Source organism: Uloborus diversus, chromosome 6 (genome assembly GCF_026930045.1).
Source record: "Uloborus diversus isolate 005 chromosome 6, Udiv.v.3.1, whole genome shotgun sequence".
Taxonomy (NCBI): domain Eukaryota; kingdom Metazoa; phylum Arthropoda; class Arachnida; order Araneae; family Uloboridae; genus Uloborus; species Uloborus diversus.
The window spans coordinates 61,988,003-62,008,357 of NC_072736.1; the positions used below are offsets into that span (position 1 = coordinate 61,988,003).

At 34.5% G+C, this 20,355-nt stretch overlaps 1 protein-coding gene across 1 annotated transcript in view; it reads left to right on the top strand.

The window, feature by feature from the left end:
- LOC129223984 (uncharacterized) overlaps positions 1 to 20,355 on the top strand; it is a 141,766-nt gene that overhangs the window by 103,223 nt on the left and 18,188 nt on the right. Inside the window, exons 4-5 of the mRNA XM_054858376.1 lie at positions 6,635 to 6,736; positions 16,574 to 16,730. Of these exons, the coding sequence (XP_054714351.1) occupies positions 6,635 to 6,736; positions 16,574 to 16,730 (259 nt within the window). The remainder of the gene's footprint in view (positions 1 to 6,634; positions 6,737 to 16,573; positions 16,731 to 20,355) is intronic.

Consider the following 20,355-nt stretch of genomic DNA (forward strand, 5'->3'; position numbering starts at 1 on the left):
TCCCAGGTGATCCCATGGCCATCAGGTCAGTATCTGCAAATGGGATCCTTGAAAAATCAAGAAAACTCTTCAAATCCTTTGGGCAAATTTAAAGCGATTTCTGTTGTTTTTTAGTGACTCGTGATTTTTTTTTTCGGAAAGCATACTTTGATAAAGTCAAACTGATGATGAAGACAGTTTTCTTTGTAAATAATGGCGCATTTGAAAAAAACCTTTCTTCACACAGTCTTCGGAAGTTTCCGAGACGCTGTGCTTTATTTCTTTCTCTATTTTACTCATCTTAGCTGTTTACAGACTCCTGTGCTCGACGGTTTCTCACTCGAGATGTACGTAAGGAATGTACCACATACTCTATCCTACGTACTTATTTTATATTTACACCACTAAAAAGCGAAAAATAAATTATTTTCAAATAAAAAAAAGAACCGACTTCAAAAAATACCTAGGAACTAAAAAGGAAAAAATAACTGATTACACTTACGTAGGATTTCGTACTCAAACGTATAAATCAAATTTATTTTACAATTCCAATACAAAAATCAACTAAACATCCAATTATAAAATAAACACTGATTTTTGAGCAATCACGATTGCTTATTGTTCTCACTTGACAGTCCTTGATGTTCCGGTTCCTTTTTCAACTTGGACCAGGGCTGCAGCACCACCGTCCACCGGCGGCGGCGCGGCTGGTCCTGAGCACTGTCCCCCGGAATCCATTTTTGCTGGGCGGTGGCGTCCATGTCCTACACACGCATGCTCATACACAGTCTCCTACGCGCGCACGCCTTTACACACATACACACGCCTACGTGCACACACGTAAGCCTACACACACACGCACACAACTATATACACGTAAGCACCCAGGAGGAGGGACATGCTTGGGCGGGGGAGCCATTTCTAGAAACAATAACTCTAACCAGTAGAGTCTTGTCGCAACTCGTGATTGCGAAAAACATAATTTGAATTCAAAGTTTCGGAATTCAAATTAGAGTTTTTTTTTAATTACTATACGATGAATTATTTTAATACCTAACTAATTATGTACGATCTCTTAATTTTTAACAAATAACCATTTGATAATAACCATTTGAAGTCAGAGCGTCAGAGCCTTCCATGAACGGGGCGGCATTTCAGCATTTCGTTTGGGGGGTCGAGTTTTTTGCATTGAGAAGGAATAGATGAAGAGAGTGCAACCCTACTATCCCGATACAGCAAGCAACAGTACCATGTGACATGGGGAGCAATTTCGAGTTGACCGTAACCGCTAAAGAAGTTTTCTTTAGCTGAAGCCATGCATGATAACAACCTTTAGCTGTAGAAGGGAAAAATTAGATTTATAGTAATAGTGCAGTATTCTAGCACTGTAAACTGAGGAAAAGCTACACCAGGAGGTCCAGTAACTTTTCTTTAGCATGTACGAATGTTTTTTACTTCTAAATAAAGAAAACATAACATTTATATGCATTCAACGAGTACATATTCCACAGTTGTCTGTAATTTTTAAATTTTTGTACTTATTTTATCTATAAAAGTTATAAAACATTGTATATCTTGAGTGTAAATAACATTTTAGTTCCATAAAAACTTTTTACTTAACTAGTAATTATTTTAACGGCTCTTAAGCATTCTGTGTACATTTGCTTTGTTGGCGAGTATCTTCTCGCCAAGCTCCTGTGAACAGCAGATGCGCAAGAATAAAGATCTGCTATTTTTATGCTTCAATTTAAATACTAGTATGCCTGCGTATGAAATCATTTCATCATATGAATCCATTAATTTTCAGTCAATAACAGAACACTTTAAACTATTTGTACATGCCCGTCATTTCAGGGAATAAACATCAAAATACATGAAACATTATATTTTAAAATCCGGAAAGAAGTGTGGAGAAGGTGTTTGAATGATAGGCCTGTATTTGTATCAGTTATTTATTTATTTATTTATTATTATGCAGTAAAGGAGTTGGAGCCAGAGTTGCTCTGATTTGTAGTCCCGACTTCATAATAAGCGCCGTCGCGTCGTCTGAAAAAAATTTAATGCCAAAAGAGCGATTGCGTGCCAAAACGCGACAACTTCCCAGCCAAACAAGTCACCTGACCTGGGAAACATTGGGTCCCAAGCTTATTTCACTGAGACATTTGCTATGGCTCCCTCCATTAGTATTCCTTCTCAATGGTTTTTTGAGTATGAATTTCCTCAGTACGGTATAAAATACATATTGGTTAACAGGAAGTGATAATAAAATGGTTTTAATGTTAAGAACAATAAAGCAATATTGAAGTTGAGACACAAATGTTATCTACTATAAAATGACTGACCTGATTGAAATAGTCAAAAAAGAATGGAATCAAGAAAGTTAGATTAAAAAACACATTTCCTTCAAATTCCGCTCTTTAAAGTAACAAAGAAAACTTTTTAAATTGGGCTAGTATTTATTTAGCGTCATTAAAAAGTATAATCGCAATTCACAAAACAATTCCTCTTCTCTCATGCTATAAATTTTACTTATAAGTGTAATATTTTCTTTTTCGCTTTCTATAACAGATCTACATAATATTGAACACACCAATGATAAATATATCTCATCAAATCCTGTCTCAATTTCTTGAGAAACTGAACTGATCATTTTATTCAAAATAGTGATTTAATATTTTGACTAAAACTTCGTGTGGTTTTGTCACCTCTTCTTCGTTGGCATGCAGTAAAAACTGTTATGGAAAGTTCTGTCAAAGTTTTACACTTTGTTCAAAGGCTCAAGCATGCATTAGTGCGAAAATTACTAAGAGTTTCAAATGTCAATCCAAGAATTAAGGTTAGAGGATTGAAATTTTTGTGATAGAGTGTAGCATTGTTCAAAAAACGCTCCGCAGTATAAATAAAGTTTAAAATGACATCAGATTTCCTATCACTGAAAAGGTCGCTTTCCAGTCATTCTTCCAGGGGGCTTTTATAGATTTAACTCTTGAATACCATCGTGTGTCACTCAGACATTGTCGAGTAAAGAGCCTCAAGATATATTTGTTGATGTATTTTGTGACGTGGGATGTTTTTCGTAAAGAGCAAATCTTTACGAAGAGTTTCTAAGAAAGCATATAATGCATCGAGTTGCTAAAATGCTTCTAGTACAAGGAATCAATGAACACCTATTAGCTAAACATTAAGTTATAATATGAGCATAAAAATTTATGTAAAATGACATGGAGTTTACTCGTAAAAATTGCGCAGTCTAAACACTACGGACATCTCATAGAAGATGCACTATCATAACATAGAGTACACAATTTTGAAATATTTAACCCATATGAAGAGATTACTTCTTAAGTTAAGGCTAGCAATTATTCTCCATATGTTTTTTCTGTTCTTAAAATGCAAGCAAATAATTTTCTAAGTTATCTAAATTGAATTTAGCCTTTTTTTTATTATTCTTAGTGAAAAATTTGGGGGTGCAACTGCCCCCTCTCGCTCCCCCTATTTGCCGCCCCTGTACCTAACATAATTGACAACCCACCAAATCCTGAGTTAAACACTAATTTAATTAAACGCGAAAGTCTTTAAAACTAAACATACTCAGGTACGTTAGGTAGTAGTTTATAGGAGGCCCGACTTCAAATGGTTATTAAAAATTAAGAGATCGTATATAATTAGTTAGGTTTTAAAATAATTCATCGTATAGTAATTAAAATCAGTGTTTATTTAATAATTGGGTATTTAGTTGATTTTTGTACTGGAATCGTAAAATGAATTTGTTTTATACGTTTGGGTAGGAAATCGTACGTAAAAGTGTAATCAGTTATTTTTTGCTTTTTAGTTCGTAGGTATTTTTTGAAGTCTGTTCTTTTTTAATCTGAAAAAAATACTTTCTCAGGTTCTTCTCAAAGTTTGTGGGAAATTTCGAGATATGTAATTGCCATTTACATTTCACCGGTTGAGTCTTTTAGCGCAATAGAAGAATTAATTGTATGAAAACTTATTTATTAATTCGAAAGACGCTTCTCCAACTTCAAGATAAAATTGGGAAGGGATTTGATGATTTGCGAATGATTTTGGGGGAGGATTTCAACAGTAATTTTGCAGGTGATAAAAAGCTACCATTAAAATTAAATTTTAAATAGAGAATTTGATTTAACGATGCTCAATGATCGCAATCTTGTCACAACGAGACACAAAACTACAATTGATGCGTTCTTTACAAGATATTTAAATAGATTCGAATCCAAATTTTTTACTTCCTATTTTAGTAACCATAAACTTATAATACCGTAAACCGAGGTTACTTTAGACTGACGGGGTAACTTTATAAAAACCTGTTTTTTATTTTTGAACCGTTCTGGCGGGATTAATTTTACAATTGGCGACCCCCTGGTGGTCTCAGGGTTTTAAGAATCACTTTTCAGAGTGCGCTGACATCGCCAATTGACTGAAACAGTAAAATGGTTTTGGCATCACTGATTTATGTGTTATCCGTGATATCAGCTGTTTTCAGTTTGTTGTCCTAACCTCTTCTGGTGCCACCAACTGAGCAACCTTTTGAATTCGGGTGAGTTATTTTCTGATTACACAACTATTTAAGATGATTTTGTCTTTTTTTTATTTCTATAATTCAATTCTACGATTTACTATGAATTAAAACATAAAACAACACAAGTTGAAGGGGTAACTTTGATACATGGGGAATTCTGAACATGGCCGCATCTGCTGCAGGATTCGAATCCCAAGGATAATACCTGGAGAAGAATGCACTGTTTTCAGTTGACTTGAAGCCATAGATCAAAGACTGCTGTGAGTGCACCTTGGATAATGTTCACGATATGAGAAAGATCTCATGTGCCTCATATATTTTAAAAAGTTTGTGATTTCTGTGCCTTATTCTTAATTTCTTTTCGAGCGTTTATAATTTTTGAATCTATTCTTTTCAAGTTCTAGTTCAAGTTCTATTTCATTCTAATCAAGTGAAATTACCTTGATATATATATTTTTTTTTTTTTTTTGTCGAAATAAAGAAAAACATTACGATGGCTGTGGTTTTACATATAAAAAACACGCTTGATGTGATTTCAAGCTTTTTCCAACTGATGTTTTATATTAAAAGAAGTTTCCTATGAATTTATCTCTTTTTAGTTGATTCAAACTTGATTCCTGCTAGATGAGCATGCTTAGAGTGGTAGGAACCACTCTACGTGACTTAAGAACCATTTTTCAGTTTAAACCAGGTTTTTAAACAAAAAAAAAATGGAAAAATTGAATTTTGTTATTAAAAAAAACTCAGGCTATCTTTTGGATGGGGTAACTTTATTACAAACCACCGAAACAGTCGTTTTAGATGGAGAAAACACGTTGTTACAAAGTAACCCCGGATGATGGGGTAACATTAATTTTTAAAAAAATGATCCCCCTCCCTCCCTATTCAAAGTAACGGCAATTTAAAGCTGAGATGTTAAGGTATCGTTTGGTTCAAGAATTGTTGAAATATCCTGAAAAATGAGGGTGCTACAATACAAAATATGCGAAACCTGTATCAAAGTAACCCCGGTTTACGGTATCAGTTTAGGAATAAAATGATAATAATGATGAGGATAATGATGGTGATGGAAGAATTGTGAATGAAAATTCTTAAGTTTCATCGGTATTGATTTCAAGGAATACCAATTAATCAAATTTCATGTATTTGTAAATTTACGTTTTAAGCAATAGATTGCAATTTTGGCATGTAGTATGCATTATTTTTCATGTACAAGAGCACATTACATGAAAATCTAAAACTAATAAAAGTTGATTGTATGTGACTATCTATGTCATCGCGACTCCTAATGAACGATAGAAAACTGAGCATCGAATCAGGTATGGATAAATTCGTAATTTCCCTGGCTACATGTTTAGCTAGGTGTTATAATTGTGCGACTTTAATTAGCGGAGATATCAATTAAAAAAATTATTTTTCTACCTCAGTCATTCCTCCGGAGCTGCTGGCAGTAGGCCAAAGCGGAAGTGACTCGCGGACAGGAAACACGCAGGGAAAGAGAAAGTTAATCGAGTGGCGTCGTAAGAGAAGTGCGTTTTTCGATGCACAAGAAAAACTATGTTTCGAATGGTTTAAAGCGCGTTTTTTTGATGTCATGATTTTTCTTCTCTTCTTTTAAAGGAATGTAATTTACGTCCCAAAAACATCAATTTAAATTCTCTCACTAGCTTAAGCAGTCTCAGAGGGCAAATACGGGAAGAAATCCCAAAAGTATCCATGCGGTTCTTCGAGAAAATTAGGTGCCGCAAAAACCAGCAGCAGGCGGTTCGAGCAAGGTCTATGCTGGGCATCAGGCAGCGGCAAGAAGGCGGCGAAGCCCCCCGAAGTACACACCGAAGGTGGTGTACATCAACCCGCCGCCGGCGGTTTGCACGAACAGCCGCAGGCGGCTAATTTAGCCACCCTGGCGGCTAGTTATAAAATAATTTTTGTACCAGTAATTTATAATAATGAATAAAAAAAGCACTCCATCTGAAAGCATTTCCTGCACACTAAAATATTTGCTGACGATTAAAAAAATACACACGTAGCTGTTCAAGTTTTCACTTCTGTTGGCCCTCAGAAGTGCTTTTTACTTTTTTCCCCCTTGATTAACAAGCTCTTTACTTTCAGAGGACCATAGCTTACAAAGATTTGACGAACAGAGAATGTTTTCTTGGCAGCTTGACGCACGAAACATTAAACGAAGAGAGTGAAGCTCTGCAGTACATTAAGGTGAGTGTTACATGAGAAGTTGTTTTCATTTGCTGCGTCATTTCCGAACTGCAATTTGATTTAACAAAAATTTCATGCAAACTTTGATGACTCTTTTACTAAGCTAAAAATACTTTTACAAATTAGAACACACTCAATACAAGCAAGATTCAACAAGATAGCATTATAAACTTTTTTCTCCCTTTTCTCTCCCTCTTCTTTTAAAAAAAAGAATTACGTTTAAAGAATTATTTAGGTAGATATCACATGAATTGGAAGCAGAAGCGGATCACTTCATTTTGTAAAAAAAAAAAAAAAAAAAAATACTCGCGGGATCGCGTAAGTAGTAAAACCATTAGAGTAACGGCACCAGTAACAGACCTGCTTAAGACATCACTCTCATGTTAACTCAATTTTCTGAACCCCTTAATGCATTTAAAATCTTTAAACTGTGTTTCTCTCATGCAACTACATCTCAGCTAAAGTTTGGATGTTTCTGGATCCTCCGAATTAGTTAATCTTTTTTTTTCTTTTTTTTTTTTTTTTTTTGCTCAATTTCGAAAAAAAGCCCGTCCTCTAGTAACAGACACCGAAAAATCTGATGATACTCAGTAACAGATAGGACGAGGAAAGAATGAGTATTCGACAAAATTCCTTTTCTCTGTTCAAAATGTGCATAAGTTCTTTTTTTTTAGAACTAAAGCCTTATTTAGTTCAAATGAACATGAAACAATAGCTGACCTCGTGGTAGCTGTTCACAACATTCCACCACTGTCTTGTAAATACCAACTGGCTCATAAAATTCATGCTGATAAACACTAGATAGTTGCACCGTATTCATGGGCCGCAACAACATCAGTTTTACCTGCCTAAAATTCTTATAATTTAAAATCAAACTTATGACTATCTGTTACTGGTCTGTTACTGGTGCTTTACCCTACTGCTTGCGAGTTCTCTGCAAGTGCAGTCTCTCTGATCCAACCTATTATAAAATGCAGTGGTTTGTTTCCGATTTAAGTTCATCCGCCATCTTTCCGTGGTTAAGCTATGCCACACTCAGTAGCGGATACAAGGAGGGGTGTCATGGGGGTCATGACCCCCCCCCCCTCCCCAACCCGCAACAATATTGGAATGTTGGCTCGAAAAAAATAAAAAACTTGATCGAAACAGTAAGAAGTGGATGTAAGGAGGGGAGGATCATGGGGGTCATGACCCCCCCCCCCTCAAAATCTGCGACAATACTTTCTAATCTGTTTTAAGGTTCATTGCATTTGAGTAGTGAAAATGACTGCTTGAAAAAAAGAGAAAGAAAAGCCGAAACAAAACCATAATGAGAAACAGTAAATAGTTCTCGTTTTTTTTTTTTTTTTTGAGGGGGGGGGATTAACTATGACTTTTCTATTTATAGTATATGTATTTTTAAATTTTAATAAAGTTTTTCTTTTTTTGGCAACGTTTGACAAGCAAATAAGCGTTTGTTTGGACTAATTTGGCGAATAGTTATGATAGTAATTTCCCCAAATAGAGATAGCAAAAGTTAAAAGAAAGACTATTTTTGTGAGAGGGTTTTATTATTTCATGAATGAGCTGCATAAAAGATATTAGTTAAGAAATCTAAAGAAGTGATTTTGCGAAAAATTGATTGTTTTCTTGGCTTTGAATTTAAAAGACAATGGTTACTATCTCAAGTTACCACAAGTGCAGGCAGTTTCTATTTTCATGTACTGCTTTTCCTTTGCGAATGAAAGTAGTTATGACTCCAGTCTTGATAATACTCGAAGAGCATTTCGAACAACTTGTGCAGGGTCTTCTTTCGTCTCTTCTTAGAAAGAAGTTCCATGTGAACGTACCGAGAATAAATTTCCATCAACTCGACGGTGTCATAGTCGGTGATTTCTTTGGGCCAATTGACCAATGCTGGCTTGCAAAACTTCACTTTCCTTTTTTTCTTGGGGATCTTTTTCGAGGTGGCCGAAAGTGTCGAAACGACGGATTCCAACTTTTGAAGAGATATCGTATTATGCAAGTTTGTCCATGTTGGGATGGAGAGAAGATTGTTTAAGGGCATACTTGTCTGATTTTAAGAAAAAAATTTAAATGAATAAAAACCAAGCTTCATTAGGATTATTTGCGGTGAATTTTGTAAGAAAAAAGCATTCGATTGAAGAAATCTGTCACATGTCGATATACTTCAAGATGAAGCTTAAAGATTTAATTTTGACGTACTCAAATAACTTTAAAAGTAATTTGAATGCATTTCCTACATCGTTCAATTCATGGTTGACGGTTAAAATGTAAACAATTCGTTTCAAACAATTAAACCGTAAATTTCAATTAAATTCTAGGATTAGCCTGATTTTATAACATTTTATTTATAGGCTTAAAACAGCTATTAACTAAGAATTCGATTAAATACATTGACCCGAAATCACACTAGATACTTTAAATGCGCGAGTACGTTTCCACTGCTAAAATGAGAAAGTTGCTCATTTTCAAAGTTGCTTAACTTCAAATGCAGAATTTGTATATATTACTCAATTTACTTGCGCGGCGAAACAAAATGTAAACAAAATGATTTACCTCATTTCCTAATCAAGAGATAGCAACATGTGATTTCCCATAATTAAGGCAATGCTTCCGTTGTAATGTTGTACTGAGTAAAGTTGTACGTTTGACGTTCAGATTTGTTGGTGATGATGGCAAAAGAAAATAATTAAGAAACTGATTTGTTGAAATTTAAAGTTAGCAAATCAATTTCAAAGCATACAAAATCCCCTCTCTCTCTCTCTATTTATATACTGGTATAGATACTGGTAACTATTTTAACATTGTGTTTATTTTTTAAAAAAAACTCCTGTTGTGAAACATGTGTTTAATGAAAAAAAAATAATCAATGTTAAACATTCCTCTCTCATCTATATATATAAAAATGGAGTTTGGTAAATTTGTTCCCTAAGATCTCAGAAACTACCCGGCAGATTTGGCTGAAACTTTCACCGTTTGTTCAGTTTGGTACTGGGAAGGTTTATAGACCAGTTCGAAAAAAATCCGATTGATAGTTCCCTTTTTATTCCAATTTTAGTCCCAGTTTTCGCATAAATGCCCCAATATGGAGGTGGAAAAAACGTGCACATATTAACATTTTATGTCCATCGAAAGGGCCAATTTTTCTGCTGAAGATAGCATCTGTTCGAAGTTTCTAAGTTGTATAAAAAACGAGTTATGAGCTTTTTTGTTCCCTGTTCGAAGGCTTTCATCAACCCAAGTTATTATTTAGTGTGTCATCTCAACTCCTAATTGTTGTATTGTTGAATATTTTTGCGTTTCGACTGACTTTTTGAAGCTTTTCTCAAGTCAAATCTTAAAGTAACATTTTCCCACAAGATTGGCTAAAAATAAATGGATTTGGCTGATCATTTTACTTTTAAACGGAACTTATGTAATTAATGGTTTATTATTATTATTTATGCTGATTGGACACTTGCTCACTATATCCAACCAACCAGCAGAAATATCGCCAGAATTTTTTCAGACAGATTTCAGTAGCTGATGCATTTGGCAGTTTTTTCCACTGTCGCTGTTTTTGAGCCCAAAGACTACGTAATAATGTTTCTCAACTTTCACCATATAAACAAAATATCGCCAATCAAAGATACTTAAAAAAAAATTTAAAAAAATACTGTGTAAAATAATTCAACAACTAAATTAGGCAAATCCATAAACCGCACAAAAACTTCCATTAATTTTTCTTTTTGTACGATTTCAAACAATCGCCAAATTTTACTACTTATTTTGGAAACATTTCGGATGAAACCGTTTAGCGCCATTTTATTTTGACCAAAAGTATCTCAGCATCTGGCAACAATTTTCTATACTAAAAATTATTAGGGGGTATTATAATTATTTGGGAGTATTATCCCAAAATGATTCTCGCAAATTTGGTAAGATTTTAAACCGCACCAAGTGCACACAAAAATTGAAATTTCCCAAAATAACTAAAGCAAGTGCAAGGGGAACACGGGCGGCTACATTTTTTAAAACAGTTCGTACATCAATAGCCATACAGAGAAGGTTTTAGATTAAAAAAAAAAGTACTAACAGATAAATCTTTTTAAGCATGTAAGGTTTAATTTCATATTTCGGAAATTCTTATAATTTGTATATGCTTGAATGTCGTGCTTTCGTTTCTAATTGAATACTATTTTGTTCTTTATACTTATTGCTATTTTAGTTTAATGAGTAAGGAAGAAGCTCGATTTTTAATCACGTCAAAAAGGTTTGTTTTAAATTCTTTCGCTTAAAACAGAAAACAAGGGCAAGTAACGATTGTTTCTCATAATTATTACTGACCCAGGCAACGCCGGGTATTTTTGCTAGTATACTTATATTTTTGAACATGGCAAAATTTTAAGAGAAATCTTTATAAAGAAGCAACTCGCAATTATGATACCGTGTTAAATGATATTCTAGTTCTTTAATATGAGGGCAAAATACACTCGCGTATAATAACAATACATTAGGGGCCTTCGTCCTCTGCTCGCTTCGCTTTCCATCACTGTACTTCGCCTGCGTTGGTTCAGTTCAACCTAAAACCGCTATATGAATAGACCGACGCATCAGCCTTAGTTTAGCCATTTTGAATTGGACTTTTCATTGTTGCGGAGCTAGGGTTACAACAGCAAAGTTTCGTGTTTCGCCAAATTTGCCGTAAATAAAATTTTATTTAATAAACAATTCACGTGTGTCTGCAGCGAATAATCGCTCGAGGTAAATGATCTCCAAACGCGATAATTCGCCAGAAAAGACAACCACTCAAACACGCGCTCCGATCCAAAATGGTTGATCTTCAGCTGATGCGCCTGGGTTAACTTAGCTTGCGGCTAGGTTCGTGTAGATTAGAATACTACTTTGCTACATTTCTACATCACAACCGATCACGTTAACGAATATCTGGATCTCGCAAGCTGACGAGCTTGGAATTACCGCCCTGCTCTTCGCCCACTCCGCGAACTCTTAAGTTAGTGAAAGCAAGGCTTCACTTGATACGCGTCTTATCAGGCTCAGTCATTTCAATAAAAGTTGTAGTATAATAATCAATCAATCAAACAAAAAAACCCGGTCAGACTCCAGCGACATCTGTAAGATTTTGTATCAACTTTTAACGTATAAACATCAGATAAGTTTATTTTTTAAACAGAATAGGTATTCAAAATTGAGTTCAACAGATTTGAGTTAATTTAAAAACGGATTTTTTCTTCCTGAAGAAAAGTGTTTGAAAAGATATTTTAGGTTAAAAGTGAAAAAATATGAAACTTTGTTTTTAAGAAAAATTAATTTTTGAAACAAAATCACATGAATAGAAACTGAGAAGGACGTTCATCTAGTTAAATCAATGTAAATACCGTGTATGAAAAAATTTTATGATAAATTATTCCACCTTTTCTAAATGAAGCATTTTCAAAATTATTTGAGTAATGTAACTGCAAACCTTCAATAAATATAAATAAGAGTTGGCATTTATTGCAATTTATACATTAAATAACAATTTCAAACGAGCTTAAGAAGAAGTCTTTTGTTTGAAACGTATGTGAATAAAATGTTTTGAAAAAACTTTTTTTTTGGGGGGGGGGAGGATTTCTGCTTTCAATTAATAAAAAACAAATATTGGAAATTTGGTTCTGAATGAAATTATGCGTTGTATTATAAAATTAAACATTGCATCTTATGGACGAAACTATACTGTCTATTAAACATATGAACTGTGCTCAATAATTTGTATCAAGGAAAAAAAAAATTTAGTTTTATTATGCAAAAGTTAATTACATATGCTTCATCAAGCACAACTCATAAATATATTTATCCGTTAAAACAGAAAACAAATGAAAGTAGCGATTTTTTCTCTTAATTATTACTGACCCAGGCAGCGCCAGATATTTTATTTAGTTGATAAATGTATTTATGGAAACATTCAAAAAGCTTTTAGTAATTTTTTTTTCTTACTTTAAAGTTTAATTCAAAATTAGTTATTTTTTAAGACATATTCTGAAAATGGTGAATAGCTCAATTTGATATCTTTATTTTTTTTTCACAATAAGAACTAATAAAATGCACAAAAAATGCATAAAGATACAATTATTTTAAAGAAAATTATGTAGAAAACAGTATCAAATAAAAATTTTGCCATGAAACTGATGGTTAGTATCGATCATTATACATTACAATTTATATCACTAATGAGTACGTTGTATGTTAAGGAACAAGAAATTTAAATCATTTAAAAGTACATTGAAACAATAATGAATTAGTTCGCCAGGAAAAACATGCCAATAAAAATTTCAAAAAAGGAAAAGATGGCAGCTTTTCATTTTAAGATTTTTGCAAACCTTCATTCCAGACTTAAAACAAAATAATAAAAAAAATTCATTCTAGTTTCTTTTAGAACAAAACTTTTGCTTGTTGAAAAAATAAATAAAAAAGAAAATTAATTTGAATTCTGAAATTTTGAATTCAAATTATGTTTTTCGCAATCACGAACGGCGACAGAACCCTACTCATTGGAGTTATTGTTTCTAGAAACGGCTCCTGTCCCCCCCCTCCCCCAAGCCTGCCTCTCCTCCTGGGCGGTTACGTGTGCATAGTTGTGTGTGTAAGTGTGTAGGCTTGTGTGTGTGCGTAGACCTGTGTGTATGCACGTAGGCGTGTGTGAGTGTATGTGTGTAAAATCATGTGTGTGTATGTGTGTGAGTGTGCGTGTGTGTAGGACATGGACGCCTCCGACCAAGAGAAGCGGATAGCTCATGACCGGAACAGTCGCGCCGCCTGCAGAGGACGGTGAGAGGTGGTGCTGCAGATGCGCCTGGTTCAAGCTGGAAAAGGAACCAGACGCCAAAGACGGTCAAGTGAGGACAATAAGCAATCGTGATTGTTCAATAAAAATAATAATAACAGTTAAAAAATAAAAACAAACCTGTTGAAAAGGTAAACGGTATTTAAATTTTTACGCATTGTGAGGAAATTTAAAGGGGAGAAACTTCGCCACATAAATTAATTATGCCACAAAAAAACATGGAAAGTTCCACAAACTTTTAAATTTTTGTTAAAGATCAATTTAAAAAAAAAGCCATTAAGTAGCATAAAAAATGTTATTAAACTGAAAAAAAAATTATTGAAAATTAAACTAAGATATTTTGTAATCCGCCAAATCAAAACTAAACATTACTAGGAAGCAACAACATTTCTGTCCAGACAAAGATCAATTAAAGTGCAAAATGATTCGCCAAATAAATGTATAAATTAATTTAAAAAAAGTAAAAGTTCCATCAAAGTATCAGAAGAACAAACATTGGCGGCAGCAATTTTGGCAATAGAAAAAGTTTTCGCGAGTTTCACATGTTCCGCGAGGAGATAATTACCCCATGATTTTAAAGTGAATATTAAATGGTAAGAAATATAATGCTGTCAAATTTTGTGACGCCAAAGGATTACATATGTATATGTGCATCACGACGCATTTCAAATCTTGGCGATTATTTTTCATTTTATTTGTTGCCCCCTTATTTGTTTTCTTGGTTTCAATAAAAAAAAGTTTTTCTTATTGTCAAACATAGTTTGTTTAGCGGATTGTTCTACATTTTACTGAAATGTCGTTACTTTTAATGTCGTTTCGTGTCTCGTTTCATTTAATGGGAGGATTATGTAATAAAACTTTGAATGCTTTCCGATGATCTAATTTATTTATTTGTCGAAACAATATGCTATTTTGTCTTTTTCTTTCAATTTTTAATCAAAACGAAGTAAAATAATTCGCCAAAGAAAAAACGAGCTTTTAAAATAGCATCAGAAATCTCGTTAAAATATTTCGCCAAATCAATTTAAGTTCTTCGTCATTATGTGACATAACCAGCTGAATAAGTTAACCGAGTCATAAATCGAAATTGAAAGTGTGTAAATTTTTAAAATTAGAAAAAGGAACAATCATAGCATGGGAATGACGATGCAAGCTTTACTTTTTAATTTTCGCCGACGATGATGTAAGTGTAATCTTTTTCATTTTTCGCCAAGGTAGAGAGAAAACTCACCAAGTCAAGTGACATGCCTATAACGAAATAATATCCAAAGAGAAAATATGTATTGCACTCATACCGATATTGTGAAATAAAATGATTATTGTCAAAATTGTGCCATTAAATACCTCTTTTAAATATGCAGTAAAAGACAACATAATTTATAAACAGCAAGGATTCCTTTCTAGAAGAGTAATGTTTAAACCGTTCCCAATATTAACTCACATTAAATGTCTTAAAAATGTTAGACGTAATCCCAGGGACCGACTAATTAAACGTGAGGCCCTAGTATCACAATGCTTTGAAGACGCCCTTGTATTCATCACTTTCAGTCAAAGCGAAACAATGTTAAAATAATGTTTAACATTTATCCAAAAGAGGAATTTGATTATTTTCACAAAAAATACAAGATTTTTCATTGCGATGCATAAGTTTTTAAAACATTTGGGCCCCTAAGGAAGAGGGGGCTCCAGGCCCAGCCTAGGATGCCTGTGCGGTAATCAGGCCCTGCGTAATCCCAAAAAATGCAAGTAGTATTTATTTAATTTAATTTAAAATAAGATATAAGTTTCAGGGATGAATCCGTATATTTTGCCAGAAGCGAAAGCCAATGAGAAATAGTTGAATATTGAGTTGGGATCAGCTTCACCTGAAAAGAAAAAGAAAATTTCCCTGAAAAACAGAACTGATATGCCATTCCGGCATCAATTCGCTCTGTACTACTCATCGGTTAACCATATCAATGAAATTTTACGTTAAGGATAGAAAAAGCGTCCCTTTTAACAGCAGAAATAATACGTTAACCAATGTAAACAAAGGATCGCCCGGTTATACTACAGCGCACTCTTGCGGGCAAGTCGGCGCCTTTGATCTTTTGAGAAATGACTGAGCCTGATAAGACGCGCATTGAGTGAAGCCTTGGTAAAAGAATGCTAATGGGGTCGTTTCCAAAATTTTAAAAGCATTTTTTTTCTGAAAGAGCATGCTTAAAAACATAGGATCTGACCATTTTTTAAATAATTTGTTTCAGTTAAATATTTTTAAAAAATTACTTAAATCGGTGCGCTTTCATTGTTTACGTTTCTGTCGATGACATCACAAATGATGAAATGCCATTCAGTGTCGCCATTTTCACAGAGCAAAATATTTAATTCGCATCTTTACTCACGTGTATTGACAATGATATGGTTGATAGCAAGCGTAGCGCGCAATTTTAATTCGCTTCTTGATTATCATAACGTGGAAACGCGGAAGAAAGATGCGCCAAAGAGCATCATTTGTGACGTCATCAAGACCACGCCTTGTTTGAAAAATTGGACATTTTAAAAAATTAATTAAAAAAATAACTGTAGGGAAAATGAAAGTATTTTCTGGGTCCATGTTTTCCTTTCTTTTTCTTTTTTTTACTTATTCTATCAATTTCAGTGACTAAAAGTGCTACTTTTAACCGAAAGAAACAACCCCATTGACGCTGTAAATACATCTGATAGTTAACGTCGTACAATGATGATATCGGGTTAAATTACTTCGTCGTGAAATTTAAAATTAATGGGTTCCTAGTTCTACTCTCAATATCTAGTGGTTTTCGATGAGATGAAGCGTCAGACAGATAGACGTCAACAATAAGATAAGATTTCTTTCTTTCTTTCTTTTTTTTTTTTTTTTTTTGAGATTTCCATTGCAATGCGAAAAAAAATTGTTTTTAGATAACCCGAATTATTTGCTAACTAAATGTAGATATAACTTTAATTATGAACAGTGGTCAGCAATACTTTTTTTTCTTTGTTCCTTCCAGAATCCTGTAGACGCACAACCGATGAAAGTGCTTTCCTTAGATCCAGGCAGGCTGGCCATGACGCCAACAGAAATCCGTAATGTTGCAGGGCAAAAGACGGCCGTCTTTTGCCGAAAGATGACGACGTGGATGCTCAAGCCAAACAACCAAATGCACAGTAGGAAACTTGCTTCATTATATATATTTAAGGGGCCGTGGTAGCCTGATCGGTAGAGTGTCGGATTCGGGGCCTTAGGGGGCCTTAGGGTCCTGGGTTCGAACCTCGATGGTCGAAGACCCACCGTCGTCATTAAAGGGGACTGGGCGACGTTAAATATGCTCGTGGTCTCAATGTTCTCCAAGTGAAACGATACCTCTGGGGGTGCTAGCACCAGGTAGCTATTAACTCCTGGACTAGTTCTAAATTCTCATTAACTGTTCGATCCGGTGATGGTGCTGCCAGCTATCGGTATGTAAAATAATGGAGACAAGGCACTTAGTATGCAGTCCTCGACATAAATACAGTTGTAGTCAGTTGTGACTCTGAATAGGAATAGGAATATATATTTAAAAAAAAAAGTCAATAATGTAAACCTTATCCAAAATGTCTATTATTTTATCACTAGAACATCGCCCATCAAGGTGTGATTGGTGAAAATTGCTTCTACATTTGAATGAAGCAATTACTTGTTTGGTGATATTTTGATAGTTGAAATTTTAACCCTCAGCCTTGTCAAAATAAAGCATTTCAAACATTACCAAAAAATATTATAAAATTATCATGCTATAGCGCGAGTTTCATTGTTGATTCCGTCAGAGCGTTACTCGATCAGTGAATTCGCTATTATATATATGAGGATTACAATGACCATAGAAAGGACTGTTTTACTTTTTATAACGAACATTTAAAAATTGAAAAAATATCCAAAGTAATAAATAAAATTTCAGCGTTAGAATCAGGAAATAGCAATAAAAACTGCATACACGTGGTTCAGGGATGATTCTCGGGGCTGGTAATATTATGCAAAGGTAAAGGTTATACAGATGATCCCATCTTTAGTGTAGAAAAAGGGCTTCCTTGCAATAACAAGATCAGAATATGCTATTTTTATAGCTATTCTGTGCTTCTAACGCTTATTTTTTATTTCAGCTCAAAAGTACTAGCCTTTTAATTTTTTATCTGAAGTTATTAAGCTTTGTTTTTGACAAATCTTTCTTTTTTTTTTTACCCTGATCAAATACAAAACCAAATCAATGTGTGTTACAAACAATTAAAACTTCTTACTCAAAAGCAGACAGTCTTTCGAACTTGCACAATGTTATTTTCGAACTTCCAGATTTTTTTTTATTTTTAGTACTCACTAAAATCGTCTGCTTAGGCTTAATTTTAAGACTTAAATGGATGGTCTTATGCCAGAGTGAAGCTTGAACCATCAACATCAACCATAATGCTTTTCTTTTCAATGAAAAGATTCAAAGTTAGATTAATACATAAAACATATTTGTATTTTATAAGCGAGGAAGGCAATTCTACCATGTAATACCTGACATTTTTTTAAAAAATTAGACAGAAAGCAACATTTTCAGCATATTTACATGTTAAGTCGGACTTTAAAAAACTCACATGCTCAGTTCACTCTGATCACCGGAATATTCTGAAATTTAAAAAGAAAGGATCTTTCAATATCTGACTAATACGATAATAATGTTTTGTTTTTTGTTTTTTTCCCTCGGATTAAAGGACAAATATGTTGTTACATATGTCTTTATTCAGGAAGATATTAATCCATGTAAAAGGTAGCCAAGAACAGAAAAAGCAACTACAGTAAACAATTGAACATACAACAAAAACAACAATTTAAAATCAAAAAGAAATCTGTAAAGAGGAGGATTTCACAATTGTACCAGAGGCAAAGAGAAAGTCATTTCAGGGAGTCCATGACAGATCGCGCAGACCAATAAAGCTTTACAAGCAATTTTAGTTTCTGATCAGTTGGGTCAAATTTCGAGAAGAAGAGGAGATGAGCAGCATTCATGTTTCCAGAACCGCAAATTAGACAGGTACTAGATGTTAAGATACCTATCTTGTGGAGGTGCTCAGCCAGGCAATCAGCCTAAAAAGGGCCACAGCTTCCGCTCGAGGTTTCTTACAGTAAGTCCTCCACATCTCTTGAATTTCGGTCCAAGGTCTGTTGTTTGAATTGGCTTTTATTTATGGCCGTAAGTTGATCTTGAATTTGGTTTTTGCAGTAACGAGTAAGTGACTCTCTAAGAATAGGACAATTCATTTGGCGGTCTAGAGAATCTTGCTTGGCCAGGGAGTCAGCCCTTTCGTTTCTATGGATGCCCACGTGTGAGGGAACCCACTGGAAGATAATGATCTTATTTGCAGATCTTAGAAGAATCACGTTCTTTATAATTTCTGAGATGATATTTGATTCGATGATTTGTATCTTTGTAACTGCATAAATAGCTGCTCTGGAATCAGTCAAGATTACAGCTTTGGAGAAGTCGTTTAGTCTAGATTGAAGATTATGAAGCGTAATGAAAATGGCGTAGATCTCTCCATCAAAGTTTGTTGGGTGAGAACCATCAGGTTCTCGGACGGAAAAAAGATTACTATTAAATACACCAGCACCAGCTTTGTTCTATCAAAGTGAGCCGCTAATGAAAACTCTCAGCTATTTATTTTCAGGATATTGCTCGTGGAGCATACACAGTGCGTTTGCTCTTAGAATGGTGTCCGAGATGTCCTTTCTATTTTGATTGTTGACATGTAAATGACTCTTGATGTCTGTAAAGTAGAGGGGGTTAACCAAGTTATCGCTCTCTATAAGATAATCTGAATACATGTCTACAGGCATCCATTGGAGACACCAGAGTTTTTAGTGTTACAGGAAAAGTGTAGTTAGTCCAGTACGCTCTATTTGAAGAGATTAGTTTGATATACGAACATATTGCTTGTTTCTTTAATTCTGAGGCAATGGGAGCGTTACCGGTATAGATTTGCATGGTTAGGATAGTTGTCGTTTTGACAGCACCAGAGATCATTCGTAGTGCCTCGTTTTGGAAATTTTCTAAAGAGTTAATCTTGACTTTTGCGGCTGTAATCATAGCTTCACTCCCGTATTTAATGACCGATTTAATATAGTTGTTACAAGTCCTATTAAGTGTCAACTGGGAGTATCCCCATTTCACACCCGCTAAGCGTCTCATCATTGGGAGCCTCTTTTCTACTCTTCCTTTAACGTAGGTCACATGGGCGTTAAAACTTAATTTATTGTCCAAAACCACTCCTTAGTATGTGGTATCAGTCAATTTCTGCAACGTATCATCGCCTATTCAAAGACTAAAGTCTGCATTTTCGTGTCTAAGTGAAAAAAACTGATATACAGTTTTTGAGTTGCTTATAATCATATTATTTTCCGAGGACCATGAATGGAAGGCCTTCAGGGCTTTGTTCATAGCGCCTTCGAGGAGATCGCTCTGGGCTTGGAAGTTCTCTCTGCTCTTTGCCTTGGTCCAGATGAAAAGATCGTCTGCAAACATAGATATATTAATGCCCTCAGTATGCTTCAGTTTGGTGATTAGGTCATTTATGTAGCTATATTGAACAGGATGCGGCTAGTTACTGCTCCCCGGGGGTTAAAGGACAAAATCTTTACATTTGCAATCGCAAATTGTCACAGCATTAATTTTTTGTAAAATTGGTAAAAAAAATTACCGCTGAGCGTAAATTTACGAGTGGCGAGTGATGATTTCCAGGTCTACAGACCAGTATAGAGAGATTAATGACTAGGTTG